This window comes from Oncorhynchus kisutch, linkage group LG9, assembly GCF_002021735.2.
Source record: "Oncorhynchus kisutch isolate 150728-3 linkage group LG9, Okis_V2, whole genome shotgun sequence".
Taxonomy (NCBI): Eukaryota; Metazoa; Chordata; class Actinopteri; order Salmoniformes; family Salmonidae; genus Oncorhynchus; species Oncorhynchus kisutch.
In genome coordinates, this window is record NC_034182.2 from 18667379 (window position 1) to 18684614 (window position 17236).

Here is a 17236-nt window from a genome sequence, read left to right on the forward strand (position 1 = left end):
CTACCTGCCTTAGCCACACTCCCAGTGTGCCTTTTTTTGGGGCTGCCTCTCGGGCTTCCTTGCCAGCCGTGTTCCCTCGTATCGCTTGCTCCTCTCTCCGGCTGCCTTGCTCTCCTAGCTGCCTCCACCTGTTCCTATGGGAGGCGATCCCTTCCAGCCAGGATCTCCTCCCATGTGTAGCAACCCTTGCCGTCCAAAACGTCCTCCAATGTCCAGGAGTCCTGACATCGCTGCTGCTGCTGCCCATTACCACGCTGCTTGGTCCTTTTGTGGTGGGTGTTTCTGTAACGGCATTCAGAGGTGGAAGGAGGATGGGACCAAAGCGCAGCGTGGTAAGTATTCATGATGAATAAAATAACAGAACTATGGTCAGAATGTGACAGTTATTTCATAGTGTTGATGTCTTCACTATTATTCTACAATGTAGAAAATAGTAAAAAATAAAAACCCTTGAGTAGGTGTTCTAAAACCTTTGACTGGTAGTGATATAAAAATATATACATACAGTATACATACATACATACATACACAGAACAAAAATATTAATGCAACACCCAACAATTTCAAATATTTTACTGAGTTACAGTTCATAGAAGGAAATCAGTTAATTGAAATAAATTCATTAGGCCCAGAAAATCAGAATTAGTTTTTCCCTACAAAAGGGCTTCATTACAGACAGAAAATACTGATCCCGCAGGTGAAGAAGCCAGATGTGGAGGTCCTGGGCTGGCATGGTTTTACACATGATCTGTGGTTGTGAGGCCGGTTGGATGTACTGCCAAATTCGATAAAAATTAAGTTGGAGGCGGCTTATGGTAGTTAAAATAAAATAAAATGATCAGGCAACAGCTCTGTTGGACATTCTTGCATTCTAGCACACTCCCTCAAAACTGGAGGCATATGTGGCATTATGTCGTGTGCAAATTTAAAGTGGCCTTTTATTGTCAACAGCACAAGCTGCACATGTGTAATGATCATGCTGTTTAACATTGATAGGCGTCCCGCTAGCGGGACAACTACCGGTGAAACTGGAGGGCGCGCAATTCAAATAAATAACCATATAAATTATGGATATTAAACATTTTGGTACATACAAGTGTCTTATATCGGTTGAAAGCTTAACTTCTTGTTAATCTAACTGCACTTTCTTACAGTATCTAATAGAGCGAAAGCATGCCATGCGATTGTTTGAGGACGGCGCCCCACATCAAAATATTTTTCCACCGGCACAGGTTTCTTAAATTCACAACTAGCGATTAAATATTCATTTACTTTTTGAAAATCTTCCTCTGATTGGTCATCGAAAGCATCCCAACTATAACATGAAGTGTTGTTTTGTTAGATAAAATCCTTCTTTATATCCCAAAAAGTCTTCAGTTGGCACCATCGATTTGAGTAATCCACTCGTTCAACATGCAGAGAAAAGAATACAAACATCTAATCCTAAACTTTGTTTCAACAAGTCAAAATAAGTTCCTATTTACTCCTCAGATACCCTAAAATGTAATCAAACTATAATATTTCTTACAGAAAGAAGTATGTAGGAAACCCATTTGAGCAGGTGAGTCTTGTCTTCATCGTGCGCCCAAACATGAATTTCCAAGACTGTCCCTGTACTAAAACGGATATTTCTTATTAATTTTGGAAGTTACAAGCCTGAAACCTTGAACATAGACTGCTGACACCCTGTGGAATCCATAGGAATAGAATGGAACTTCCAGCGCTGACAGAGATGGCCGCCTCGCTTCGCGTTCCTAGATAACTATGTCAATGCCACTTAACCAGTTGCGACGAGCAAACCCGTATCCGGGAGCGTAATCATAGCCTCAAATGCATTAGCATAACGCAACGGACATAAATATCCCCTAGAAACGTTTCCTATTTATGAAAATCGCAAATGAAATGAAATAAATATATTCAAACACAAGCTTAGCCTTTTGTTAACAACACTGTCATCTCAGATTTTCAAAATATGCGTTACAGCCAACGCTAGACAAGCATTAAGTTTATCATGGCATAATGCTATGCTAGGCTCTGCTGGCAGCAGGCAACATTTTCACCAAAATAAGAAAAGCAACCAAATTAAATCATTTACCTTTGAAGAACTTCGGATGCTTTCACTCAGGAGAGTGAAGTTAGATAGCAAATGTTCCTTTTTTCCAAAAAGATTATTTTTGTAGGCGAAAAAGCTCCCGTTTCTTCACCATGCTTGGTTGAGAAATCGACGGAAAAATGCTAAAACTATAACGCCAAACTGAATAATCCACTCGAACTGACAGAAACACGGCAAACGTTGTTTAGGATCCATCCTCAAGGTGTTTTTAACAAATATATTCGATAATATATCCGTCGAGGCAGTTGGTTTCTCATAAGAAGCGATTGGAAAAATGTCTACCTCAGTATTTTACGCAAGGTTTTCTATGGGAGACACCATGTGACCACATGCCATATATGGTCCCTTACAGCCATTCTTCAAGGGAAATAAAAAGACGTCACAATGCTGTAGACACCTTGGGGAAAACGTAAGCTCATTCGTAGCTCATTCACAGCCATATGAGGAGTCATTGGCATGAGGCGGTTTAAAAAAATGCGGCACTTCCTGGTTGGATTTTTATCTGGGTTTCGCCTGTAACATCCGTTCTGTGGCACCCACAGACAATATCTTAGCAGTTTTGGAAACGTCAGAGTGTCTTCTTTCCAAAGCTGTCAATGATATGCATAGTCGAGCATCTTGTCGTGCCAAAATATCTTGTTTAAAACGGGAACGTTTTTCATCCAAAAATGTAAATAGCGCCCCCTAAATCCAACTGGTTAATATAATGTTTACATACTCTACATTACTCATCTCATCTCATATGTATATACTGTACTCGATACCATCTACTGCATCTTGCCTATGCCATTCTGTACCATCACTCATTCATATATCTTTATGTACATATTCTTCATCCCTTTACACTTGTGTGTATAAGGTAGCTGTTGTGAAATTGTTAGGTTAGATTACTCGTTGGTTACTACTGCATTGTCGGAACTAGAAGCACAAGCATTTTGCTACACACGCATTAACATCTGCTAACCATGTGTATGTGACAAATAACATTTGATTTGATTTTATATAAAAAATAAAAATAAAGGAATTACATCCTGGGTGCTAGTATTCAGCATGCCCTTATACTTTCCATTGTAAGACCATGGTATCTCAACAAAGAAAAATCTGGTTAGTTTCTATTTGGATTTTCTATTGTGTTATAGTCTACTGCATTATTTTAATATTTCTACAAACTTCAAAGTGTTTTCTTTCCAATGGTACCAATTATATGCTTATCCAGGCTTCAGTTCACTTTTGGCACGTCAGTCAGGCGGAAATTGAGAAAAAAGGGGCCTAGCCCTAAGAAGTTATTAAACAGCTTCTTGATATGGCACACCCGTCAGGTGGATGGATTATATTGGCAAAGGAGAAATGCTCATTAACAGGAATGTAAACAAATGTGTGCACAAAACTTGAGAGAAATAAGCTTTTTGTGCATATGGAACATTTCTGGGATCTTTTATTTCAACTTTTGAAACATGGGACCAACACTTTACATTGATATTTTTGTTCAGTATATATACACACACACACACGTATACAAAACATTAGGAACACTTTATAATATTGAGTTGCACCTCCCATGTAATTGTTGCATTAGCTCGCTGCTATTTCACCGTAATTTCAATACAAACAGGCTAATCACGAATCTACAGCCATCAACATACTGTTGTCCTGCATATCTAATATGCTTCTTTGTGTCTATCATCAGAACAAACACCAATCAACTGGGATCGCTGGCTGGACAGTCCTTTCTTTAAAAACACAATGCAAGAGAGTTACGAAGTACGATCACATCTGTTACATGTGTCCTACCCACAATGCCTGTGTAAACCGTGGTAACATCCAACCTTTCATATGCAGACAAAGATCCCACTAATTTGCCATGCCTACTTCCATTTACCCGGAGTAAAGAACATGCCAAAATTAAAGCCACCTGAAGACTTAGTCATGATACTTGCATTTTCAGACCCTGTAATGAAAATATAGTACATTGGTCTCTGCTTTTTTGCAGGTATATTCATGAACACTTCCATCATTTAACATCTTAATTTGTAATGCAAACAGCTCCTATGGTTTAACACCCCCCACAAATGTGCCAGTTACCCATGAATATAAAAGGGATATACCTGCAAGAAAGTGGTAAATAAGGGGCTGTTTTAAAGGGACTCAAACATTGCATTATTCTTTTTTACAGGTAATATACCATATCTTCTGTCGGAAATTAGTAAAAGAGAGAGAGATTTAGGGATCAAGAGAAAGAGAGAGCAAGAGAGAGAGCAAGAGAGAGAGCGAGAGAACAGGTGTGCACAAGAGAGACCGAGGGGGAATAAAGAGACAGAAACACCCCACGCCAACCTCTAAGACTGAGGAAAAAGGGAGATTGAGAGGAGGAAAAATGGTGAATGGATAGATGGAGGAAGAAAATAATAAAAAAGAGTCCTGCTAATTTTCTCTTCTATAGAAACACCTAACTCAACCTATACCTCGAAGAGGCTATTCTCACTGACAAACATTTAAGGAGAGACAGCGTGATGAGATAACAATTTACAGAATATGTATATAAACTTTTCAATTTACATTACATCCTTGCCTTACCATTAATTGTTGCTGGCAATGTGACATTCTTGCTCTGCAGCTCCAAATGTACCATATCACAGTAGCCCCTGACTAGCCAGTAAGCTTGCAAACTATTCAGCAATGTGAGCATCTTTCCCTCTAAAACATATTAGCTAGCAACAATCTTGAATAATGCAACCAAACCATATTACACTCTTGAATAATGCAACAATTCACATTAGAGGTCGACCGATTAATCGGAATGGCCGATTAATTAGGGCCGATTTCAAGTTGTGTATTTTGGGGCGCCAATTTGCCGATTTTTAAAAATATATATATTTTTATATACCTTTATTTAACTAGGCAAGTCAGTTAAGAACACATTCTTATTTTCAATGATGGCCTAGGAACGGTGGGTTAACCCAGGGAGGAGCGAGGAGAGGGACGGAAGCTATACTGTTATACTGGCAATTCTAAAGTGCCTATAAGAACATCCAAGGTTAGTGAAATACAAATGGTATAGAGGGAAATAGTCCTATAATTCCTAAAATAACTACAACCTAAAACTTCTTACCTGGGATTATTGAAGACTCATGTTAAAAGGAACCACCAGCTTTCATATGTTCTCATGTTCTGAGCAAGGAACGTAATACGTTAGCTTTCTTACATAGCACATATTGCACTTTTACTTTCTTCTCCAACACTTTGTTTTTGCATTATTTAAACCAAATTGAACATGTTTCATTATTTACTTGAGGCTAAATTGATTTCATTGATGTATTATATTAAGTTAAATTAAGTGTTCATTCAGCATTGTTGTAATTGTCATTATTACAAACAAAAAAATAATGTAAAAAAATAAAATAAAATCGGCCGATTAATCGCTATCGGCTTTTTTGGTCCTCCAATAAATCGGTATCGAAAAATCATAATCGGTCGACCTCTAATTCACATGTGCAGACAACTAAATTGTTTATTTTATCGTTCGTAGATGCACAAGCTAGCTAAATGTAGCTTGCAAAACAATAACACAGCTTACGTTAGCATATCAAACATGAACGTTTTCCCCCTCTCATAGGAATATAAAAGTACAGTTTTAGCGTATTAAAGTTTACCTTAGAACAAACCTAGCTTCATTTGATCAAAATCTGGAAAGTCATTATATGAGGTAAGCGCAAAATTGCGATTGAAATGTTTATAATCCCCCTGACAATTTCAGAATGTAACAGGCTGGTCCTGCAATTTCAGGTGAATACTCAATAAAACAAGTCTCAAATATATTGAAAATGTCTATACATTTCAGCTGTTTCAAAAACATTGCTCTGTTTTAGTATTTTTACTGTATCAATGTTGGGCTCAACTAAACAATTTTTCACTGCCCTGCTAAGAGGGAGGCAACTGTCAGGTGAGTGTCATGGAAGACCTCCAGAGGTAGCGTTAGAGATGTGCGAAAAACGCAAGTTTACATTACAGTAATGTCTCTCAAATCAATACCTCACGAGAATATCTCAAAATTCTCCTTAATTCTTGTCAATGAGAATATACCCTAAAATAAGAAAGAGATTGATAGAGGGATAGAAGAAGAATAGAGGGTGGGGGAGTTTTTCAATAACAAGAAAAGAGAAAGGGAGGGAGGAGAGATGGAGAGAAGACAAAGGAAAGGTGACTTACTGGGACGATATTGAGGAGTAAAAAGAAGAAAGGAGAGAGGGAAGAGAGGGTGAGAGGTTAAACAATAGTTGGGAGAAGTAAAGAATTCATGGACGTGTAATTTGACCTTCCTGTACTTCTGGTCATGGCTTTGTAGAGACATATGTAAAACTCAGATTATTATTGGATGTAGCAATTATAGCCATGTCATCTAGATATAATAGCAGATTAATTCATTAATAAAAAAAATAATGAATTTTAATAATAGCATATTCCACTCATAGCTTCACAGTTCTATCCTCATAAGTCCTTTTAGACTGACTTCATCCCAAACGGCACTCTATTCGCTATAAAGTGCAATAGTTTCAAAAGTAATGCACTATATAGGGATTAGTGTGCCATTTGGTACTCAGAGCCTTCATTTCCCTATGGGACCTGGTCAAAAGTAGTACACTAACTATGGAATAAGGTGCCATTTGGGATGCAGCCTCCATTTCTCCTTCCCTGGGGCATTCTAACCCTGTCACTAAACAGTGTCAACGACAGCCCTTGGGCTAGGGCTGGCCTAGTGTCCTACTAGAGAACAGACACACAGACACAGTAAACACAGATAGGGCTCACATGCGCAAATACACACACGCACACACCCCTAACTGCACAGTATTAACACGCCATTCCATAAATGCCTTTAGAGGAAATACACAGCGGAAAAAGACAGACAGAGAGAGAGAGAGACAGACAGAGAGGAAGGGTAGAGGCAGAAATTGTGAGATGGAGCGCAACAAAATGTGTGATGAAAAAGAGTGAAAAAGGCAAAGAAAGTGAGAACAAGGAGAGAGAGAGAAAGACGGGTGGCAGGGAGACAGAGATAAAGGGGGAGAGAGGGGGAGAAAGAGACAGAGATATTGATATTGATATTGATATTGATAGAGGGAAGTGTTTAATTTGGGGCCTGAAATTTGATTCGATCCATGCCCTCATTCAAATGACCAACTGACTAAGGCTCAGTTCCAAATGGTCCCCTTTATAGTGCACTACTTTACTGCACTGTTCTGGTGAAACGTAGTGCACCACATTGGGAATATGGTGCAATTTGGGATGCTGTACTAATGAGGTGAGGAGAGGAGGACAACAACATCAGGAATTGACCGAGTGGGTGGGTGTGTGTGTGGACGAATAGCAAACAAACAAAAATCTGACCAACTGGGAACATTGTGTTAGTCCCCACAAGGTCAAATGCTATTTCTAGGGGGTTTAGGGTTAAGGTTCAAATTAGTGTTAGAATTAGGTTTAGGGTTAGGAGCCATGGTTAGTTTTAGGGTTAGGAGATAGGTTTAGGTTTAGGGTTAGGGCAAATAGGATTTTGAATGGGACTTAATTTTGTGTCCCTGCAAGGTTAGTTGTACACGACTGTCTGTGTGTAAAAGAGAGAGCGAGCAAGAGGACTCATGTTAGACAGAGAGAGAGGACCCACTAGGGCTGGGCGGTAAAACAGATTTTCATACCATCATACCGGTTCTGTACCATACCGGGGTATATGGTATTTGCGAATGTGCACACAAGGGGCACTTTAAAAAAAAAAGTGTACCCATGGTACATGGTCTGATATACCACGGCTTTCAGCCAATCACCATTCAGGGCTCAAACCACCCAGTTGATATTTTTGAATTTACATCTTAGATTTCTTATAGTTATAATGAACCTATAGTTAGTTATAAGCAGTGGCCTAGCACCCCCAACCCCGGAAAAATGGTATTGCAAACCATACGGTCGGTAGGGCTGTGACGGTAACTGAGTAATCATGTAACTTAACGGTTATGGATGAAGACCGTCATGAAAATAAAACAACCATCAAAGCCATTTTAAAAACGCCTACATTTATTTAAGGATTGAAAATGTAAAAACATTAACTTTATTTTCATGTAAATAAACTTTACCTAACAGCGGGAGTTTTTTTATTTTATTTTTATTTCACCTTTATTTAACTAGACAAGTCAGTTAAGAACAAATTCTTATTTACAATGACGGCCAACCAAGAGGAAAATGGCCTCTTGCAGGGATGGGGGATTAAAAAAAGGTAGGACAAAACACATCATTACAAGAGAGACACTACAACACTACATAAAGAGAGACCTAAGACAACACAGCATGGCAGCAACATGGTAGCAACACAACATGGTAGTTGCACAAACATGGTACAAACATTGTTGGGTACAGACAACAGCACAAAAGGCAAATAGGAAGAGTTCTACAATACATCACACGAAGCAGCCACAAGTGTCAGTAAGAGTGTCCATGATTGAGTCTGAATGTAGAGATGGAGATATAATTGTCCAGTTGGAGTGTTTTTTGCAGCTCGTTCCAGTCGCTAGCTGCAGCGAACTGAAAAGGTGTGTGGACTTTCTTTTATACAGGCTCTGAGGCCTATAATGCGCTAATGTTGTGTCAAATGGACAATGCACCAATCCTCTCCAACCTGGCATTGTGTAATTTGATATGGAATCTTTTCTTAATTTATAGACTAATCCATGCTGATCAAGCCCAGTCCTGGCCGATATGCTGCCCTAGGTGAGTAAAAAAAAAAATGCTGACCTCTTATCCCCGCAAAGTATAATGGAAGCCTACACTGTAGCCTACAGTGTCAGCCACAATGCACTTTTATGAATGCCCATGTGGTAGCCTACAGTTTGTAAAACATGCAATTTACCATTAATCCCTATCACTTGGTTACATGTCTGTTAATAGATATATTAAAGATATTTACCGTTCTCATTCTCAGAGTGGAAACATAGTTTTGGTTTATTTCATACCATAATTTACTCACTGCATGTGAGCAATAAGCGTGTCTGGTTTCTCTGTTCTGTTAATGTTGATGGAGCACGGGGGTCTGGGCACGCATAGAAGTAGGCCTACCTAGCCTACTTCTCGCAAATGTAAAATGTAGGAAAGTGCCCAGCTGGGCTTCTCAGTAACATTTCAAAGTGCCAAATCTCAATTACATAGCCATGGGGACCAGGGCAAAAAAGTATGAAAAATGTATGCAAGTCACTCTGGATAAGAGTGTCTGCTATAAATTACTAAAATGTAAATGTAGAGAGTGAGTAACTACTGTGTAAGAAAGAGAGAAAAGAATAGACTTACCATGTTGGCCCCACCAGTCCAGTAAAGGAAGAATCCATCTGGGTCTACCTTCAGAGTAATCAGGGTGGGGTGGCTGCTGTTGGGCTCCTACACACACACACACACACACACACACACACACACACACACACACAGGTTAATACACCGAGATATACACACTGTGCAATGCACGTTTGACCAACATGTGACCAACCGAGGATCGACTCTGGGTTTCCTGCATGCCACAAGACTTTGTTAGCCTGATGAGCTAAAGCATAGGCATTAGCTGGGGAGCTAATGCAAGTCTTCAGGTCTCAGACACAAGTCTCATACCTTCAGTCTTATGTCCAATGCTGGCTATGAGAGGGGTAAAGAGAGAGAAAAAAACATCAAAATGCTGTATTGTCAGACATTTTCTATTGTTTGTTGCATTGAACACTCCAGGGTGAAGTTTCCCCTAGGTTCAGATCTAGGATCAGTTTCCCTCCCCCAATCCTAAACTTAACCATTAGTGGGGAAATGAAAGACTGACCCAACATCAGCCAGCATCTAGGGGCAACTTCGCCCTAAACCACATTAGGGTTGGGCGGTATTTAGGATTTCATACATTCATACCATTCCTGTACCATACCAGGGTATACGGTTATATTTATAAACACTGCATACATTTTAAACTATTACTGAAAAGACTGCATGCACAACAACGTTGTGCTTTGTCAATTTGGCGCAGGTTTCTCGTTATATACTGAACAAAAACATAAACGCAACATGTAAAGTGTTGATCCAATGTTTCATTACCTGAAGTAAGAGATCCCAGAAATGTTCCATATGCCGATAAAGCTTATTTCTCTCAAATTTTGTGCACAAATTTGTTTACATCCCTGTTAGTGAGTATCTCTTTTGGCAAGAAAATCCATCGAAATCCAGCCACTTTTATGCCGTTTTTGTGCAGTTTTGTCATACAACACAGTGCCACAGATGTCTCAAGTTTTGAGGAAGCATGCAATTGGCATGCTGACTGCAGGAATGTCCATCAGAACTTTAAAATATATAATAATAATATAATAATAATAACAATAAAATAATAAAACTGTATTTTTTTGTGAAGAATCAACAACAAGTGGGACACAATCATGAAGTGGAATGACATTTATTGGATATTTCAAACTTTTTGAACAAATCAAAAACTGAAAAATTGGGCGTGCAAAATTATTCAGCCCCCTTAAGTTCATACTTTGTAGCGCCACCTTTTGCTGCGATTACAGCTGTAAGTCGCTTGGGGTATGTCTCTATCAGTTTTGCACATCGAGAGACTGAAATTTATTCCCATTCCTCCTTGCAAAACAGCTCGAGCTCAGTGGTAATTCCAAGATGGCGTAGCAGTAAGTCGTCCTGTCCTGTCGTGTCCCTGTATATATCCCTGTATATATCGTTTCTTTTTCGTTTTTTACATATTTTCTCCACATATCTCTTTGAAAACATTTTGCTAAACCCTAAGCTTCCAAATACTCTCCTGCAACCCGACTCACCCAATGTAGCTATTTTTCCTAAAGTATTTATATTTACTTCGGAACCCCTCAACTGAAGCTAGCCAGCTAACCAGCGGGTATGCTAGCGGTCTTCAGCTAACCAGTCATCAGCTAACCTGTAGTTCGGAAAGCTCTCGCTTGTTCGTACAACGCGACTCTAACCAGAGCATAACGGACCTATTTATTTTTCATCCCCGGATTCATCCCCGGATTCCCACCGCAAACGGAACATCTTTCAGCTGGATTTTTCAGCAACTAGCTATCTAGCTAAACCGCAACCCCGGATTACTCCTGGCTAGCGTTTCCACCCACTTAGCTTGAAGCTAGCCCGGCCGTAGCACCTGTGCTACCACCGTAGCATACTCCTGAGCTACAATACCCGGGCCCACGACCGGTCTATCGATGTCATCGCATGAAGAGGAATAAACAGACTCACCCCATCGCGACGTCCCCCAAAGGCTAACTCTCTAGCCCTCGCTATCTCCCTGCTTGCTAATTCGGCCTGCTAACTGCTAGCTTGTCCAGCTCCGGTCCGCTAACTGCTACCTTGTCTAGCCCGGGCCTACAAACTGTTAGCTTGTTAGCACAGGCCTGCTAAACGCCTGAATCGCCGCGTCCCAAACACTCACCGGACCCATATTTATTTTCTATCTCTTTTGACTTTTAATTTGTTTATACCTTCCGGAAACCTGCCTCACCCAATGTGATACGAAATCGCTATTATTTTTGTATTTTTAGAACACACTCAAGAACCTCCAGAAGCTAACCAGCTAACTAGCTACAAGCTATTTAGTCATTGTTAGTTTTTTTAACCTGGATAACACTCGCCAGTCCAGCTTCCCTGCCCCATCCACCGCTGCCCCCTGGACACTGATCTCTTGGCTACATAGCTGATGCACGCTGGACTGTCCATTAATCACGGTACTCCATTCTGCTTGTTTGTTTTATCTGTTGGCCCCGTTGCCTAGTCTACGCCATTTTACCTGCTGTTGTTGTGCTAGCTGATTAGCTGTTGTCTCACCTACTGTTTTAGCTAGCTTTCCCAATTCAACACCTGTGATTACTGTATGCCTCGCTGTATGTCTCTCTCAAATGTCAATATGCCTTGTATACTGTTGTTCAGGTTAGTTATCATTGTTTTAGTTCACAATGGAGCCCCTAGTTCCACTCTTCATGCCCCTGATAACTCCTTTGTCCCACCTCCCACACATGCGGTGACCTCACCCATTACTACCAGCATGTCCAGAGATACAACCTCTCTCATCATCACCCAGTGCCTGGGCTTACCTCCGCTGTACCCGCACCCCACCATACCCCTGTCTGCGCATTATGCCCTGAATATATTCTACCATGCCCAGAAACCTGCTCCTCTTATTCTCTGTCCCCAACGCTCTAGGCGACCAGTTTTGATAGCCTTTAGCCGCACCCTCATACTACTCCTTCTCTGTTCCGCGGGTGACGTGGAGGTAAACCCAGGCCCTGCATGTCCCCAGGCACCCTCATTTGTTGACTTCTGTGAAAAAGCCTTGGTTTCATGCATGTCAACATCAGAAGCCTCCTCCCTAAGTTTGTTTTACTCACTGCTTTAGCACACTCTGCTAACCCTGATGTCCTTGCTGTGTCTGAATCCTGGCTCAGGAAGGCCACCAAAAATTCAGAGATTTCCATACCCAACTATAACATCTTCCGTCAAGATAGAACTGCCAAAGGGGGAGGAGTTGCAGTTTACTGCAGAGATAGCCTGCAAAGTAATGTCATACTTTCCAGGTCCATACCCAAACAGTACGAACTACTAATTTTGAAAATTACTCTCCAGAAATAAGTCTCTCACGGTTGCCACCTGCTACCGACCCCCTCAGCTCCCAGCTGTGCCCTGGATACCATTTGTGAATTGATCGCCCCCCATCTAGCTTCAGAGTTTGTTCTGTTAGGTGACCTAAACTGGGATATGCTTAACACCCCGCCAGTCCTACAATCTAAGCTAGATGCCCTCAATCTCACACAAATCATCAAGGAACCCACCAGGTACAACCCTAACTCTGTAAACAAGGGCACCCTCATAGACGTCATCCTGACCAACTGGCCCTCCAAATACACCTCCGCTGTCTTCAACCAGGATCTCAGCGATCAATGCCTCATTGCCTGTATCCGCTACGGAGCCGCAGTCAAACGACCACCCCTCATCACTGTCAAACGCTCCCTAAAACACTTCTGTGAGCAGGCCTTTCTAATCGACCTGGCCCGGGTATCCTGGAAGGACATTGACCTCATCCCGTCAGTTGAGGATGCCTGGTCATTCTTTAAAAGTAACTTCCTCACCATTTTAGATAAGCATGCTCCGTTCAAAAAATGCAGAACTAAGAACAGATACAGCCCTTGGTTCACCCCAGACCTGACTGCCCTCGACCAGCACAAAAACATCCTGTGGCGGACTGCAATAGCATCGAATAGTCCCCGTGATATGCAACTGTTCAGGGAAGTCCGGAACCAATACACGCAGTCAGTCAGGAAAGCTAAGGCCAGCTTCTTCAGGCAGAAGTTTGCATCCTGTAGCTCCAACTCCAAAAAGTTCTGGGACACCGTGAAGTCCATGGAGAACAAGAGCACCTCCTCCCAGCTGCCCACTGCACTGAGGCTAGGTAACACGGTCACCACTGATAAATCCATGATTATCGAAAACTTCAATAAGCATTTCTCAACGGCTGGCCATGCCTTCCGCCTGGCTACTTCAACCTCGGCCAACAGCTCCGCCCCCCCCGCAGCTCCTCGCCCAAGCCTCTCCAGGTTCTCCTTTAACCAAATCCAGATAGCAGATGTTCTGAAAGAGCTGCAAAACCTGGACCCGTACAAATCAGCTGGGCTTGACAATCTGGACCCTCTATTTCTGAAACTATCTGCCACCATTGTCGCAACCCCTATTACCAGCCTGTTCAACCTCTCTTTCATATCGTCTGAGATCCCCAAGGATTGGAAAGCTGCCGCAGTCATCCCCCTCTTCAAAGGGGGAGACACCCTGGACCCAAACTGTTACAGACCTATATCCATCCTGCCCTGCCTATCTAAGGTCTTCGAAAGCCAAGTCAACAAACAGGTCACTGACCATCTCGAATCCCACCATACCTTCTCCGCTGTGCAATCTGGTTTCCGAGCCGGTCATGGGTGCACCTCAGCCACACTCAAGGTACTCAACGATATCATAACCGCCATCGATAAAAGACAGTACTGTGCAGCCGTCTTCATCGACCTTGCCAAGGCTTTCGACTCTGTCAATCACCATATTCTTATCGGCAGACTCAGGAGCCTCGGTTTTTCGGATGACTGCCTTGCCTGGTTCACCAATTACTTTGCAGACAGAGTTCAGTGCGTCAAATCGGAGGGCATGCTGTCTGGTCCTCTGGCAGTCTCTATGGGGGTGCCACAGGGTTCAATTCTCGGGCCGACTCTTTTCTCTGTGTATATCAATGATGTTGCTCTTGCTGCGGGCGATTCCCTGATCCACCTCTACGCAGACGACACCATTCTATATACTTTCGGCCCGTCTTTGGACACTGTGCTATCTAACCTCCAAACAAGCTTCAATGCCATACAACACTCCTTCCGTGGCCTCCAACTGCTCTTAAACGCTAGTAAAACCAAATGCATGCTTTTCAACCGGTCGCTGCCTGCACCCGCATGCCCGACTAGCATCACCACCCTGGATGGTTCCGATCTAGAATATGTGGACGTCTATAAGTACCTAGGTGTCTGGCTAGACTGCAAACTCTCCTTCCAGACTCATATCAAACATCTCCAATCGAAAATCAAATCAAGAGTCGGCTTTCTATTCCGCAACAAAGCCTCCTTCACTCACGCCGCCAAGCTTACCCTAGTAAAACTGACTATCCTACCGATCCTCGACTTCGGCGATGTAATCTACAAAATGGCTTCCAACACTCTACTCAGCAAACTGGATGCAGTCTATCACAGTGCCATCCGTTTTGTCACTAAAGCACCTTATACCACCCACCACTGCGACTTGTATGCTCTAGTCGGCTGGCCCTCGCTACATATTCGTCGCCAGACCCACTGGCTCCAGGTCATCTACAAGTCCATGCTAGGTAAAGCTCCGCCTTATCTCAGCTCACTGGTCACGATGGCAACACCCATCCGTAGCACGCGCTCCAGCAGGTGTATCTCACTGATCATCCCTAAAGCCAACACCTCATTTGGCCGCCTTTCGTTCCAGTACTCTGCTGCCTTGCAAAAAAAAAAACGCTGAAGTTGGAGACTTTTATCTCCCTCACCAACTTCAAACATCAGCTATCTGAGCAGCTAACCGATCGCTGCAGCTGTACATAGTCTATTGGTAAATAGCCCACCCTTTTTCACCTACCTCATCCCCATACTGTTTTTATTTATTTACTTTTCTGCTCTTTTGCACACCAATATCCCTACCTGTACATGACCATCTGATCATTCATCACTCCAGTGTTAATCTGCAAAATTGTAATTATTTGCCTACCTCCTCATGCCTTTTGCACACATTGTATATAGACTCCCCCTTTGTTTTCTACTGTGTTATTGACTTGTTAATTGTTTACTCCATGTGTAACTCTTTGTTGTCTGCTCACACTGCTATGCTTTATCTTGGCCAGGTCGCAGTTGCAAATGAGAACTTGTTCTCAACTAGCCTACCTGGTTAAATAAAGGTGAAATAAAATTAAAATAAATAAAATAAATGGAGAGCATTTGTGAACAGCAGTTTTCAGTTCTTTCCACAGATTCTCGATTGGATTCAGGTCTGGACTTTGACTTGGCCATTCTAACACCTGGATATGTTTATTTTTGAACCATTCCATTGTAGATTTTGCTTTATGTTTTGGATCATTGTCTTGTTGGAAGACAAATCTCCGTCCCAGTCTCAGGTCTTTTGCAGACTCCATCAGGTTTTCTTCCAGAATGGTCCTGTATTTGGCTCCATCCATCTTACCATCAATTTTAACCATCTTCCCTGTGCCTGCTGAAGAAAAGCAGGCCCAAACCATGATGCTGCCACCACCATGTTTGACAGTGGGGATGGTGTGTTCAGCGTGATGAGCTGTGTTGCTTTTACGCCAAACATAACGTTTTGCATTGTTGCCAAAAAGTTCAATTTTGGTTTCATCTGACCAGAGCACCTTCTTCCACATGTTTGGTGTGTCTCCCAGGTGGCTTGTGGCAAACTTTAAACGACACTTTTTATGGATATCTTTAAGAAATGGCTTTCTTCTTGCCACTCTTCCATAAAGGCCAGATTTGTGCAATATACGACTGATTGTTGTCCTATGGACAGAGTCTCCCACCTCAGCTGTAGATCTCTGCAGTTCATCCAGAGTGATCATGGGCCTCTTGGCTGCATCTCTGATCAGTCTTCTCCTTGTATGAGCTGAAAGTTTAGAGGGACGGCCAGGTGTTGGTAGATTTGCAGTGGTCTGATATTCCTTCCATTTCAATATTATCGCTTGCACAGTGCTCCTTGGGATGTTTAAAGCTTGGGAAATATTTTTGTATCCAAATCCGGCTTTAAACTTCTTCAAAACAGTATCTCGGACCTGCCTGGTGTGTTCCTTGTTCTTCATGATGCTCTCTGCGCTTTTAACGGACCTCTGAGACTATCACAGTGCAGGTGCATTTATACGGAGACTTGATTACACACAGGTGGATTGTATTTATCATCATTAGTCATTTAGGTCAACATTGGATCATTCAGAGATCCTCACTGAAAGTAAAGGGGCTGAATAATTTTGCACGCCCAATTTTTCTGTTTTTGATATATTAAAAAAGTTTGAAATATCCAATAAATGTTGTTCCACTTCATGATTGTGTCCCACTTGTTGTTGATTCTTCACAAAAAAATACAGTTTTATATCTTTATGTTTGAAGCCTGAAATGTGGCATAAGGTCGCAAAGTTCAAGGGGGCCGAATACTTTCGCAAGGCACTGTATGGATTCCAGCTTTTACTCACATACAGTGGGGAAAACAAGTATCTGATAACCTGCAAAATTGGCAGTGTTTCCTACTTACAAAGCATGTAGTGGTCTGTAATTTTTATCATAGGTACACTTCAACTGTGAGAGACGGAATCTAAAACAAAAATCCAGAAAATCACATTGTATGATTAAGTAATTAATTTGCATTTTATTGCATGACATAAGTATTTGATACATCAGAAAAGCAGAACTTAATATTTGGTACAGAAACCTTTGTTTTCAGTTACAGAGATCATACGTTTCCTGTAGTTCTTGACCAGGTTTGCACACACTGCAGCAG

The 17236-nt window shown here is 41.8% G+C and overlaps 1 protein-coding gene across 2 annotated transcripts in view; it reads right to left on the reverse strand.

The window, feature by feature from the left end:
* plcb3 (phospholipase C, beta 3 (phosphatidylinositol-specific)) overlaps positions 1 to 17236 on the reverse strand; it is a 108322-nt gene that overhangs the window by 73186 nt on the left and 17900 nt on the right. For both annotated transcript variants that reach the window (XM_020491229.2, XM_020491231.2), the window contains exon 2: positions 9440 to 9526. In XM_020491229.2, the coding sequence (XP_020346818.1) occupies positions 9440 to 9526 (87 nt within the window). The remainder of the gene's footprint in view (positions 1 to 9439; positions 9527 to 17236) is intronic.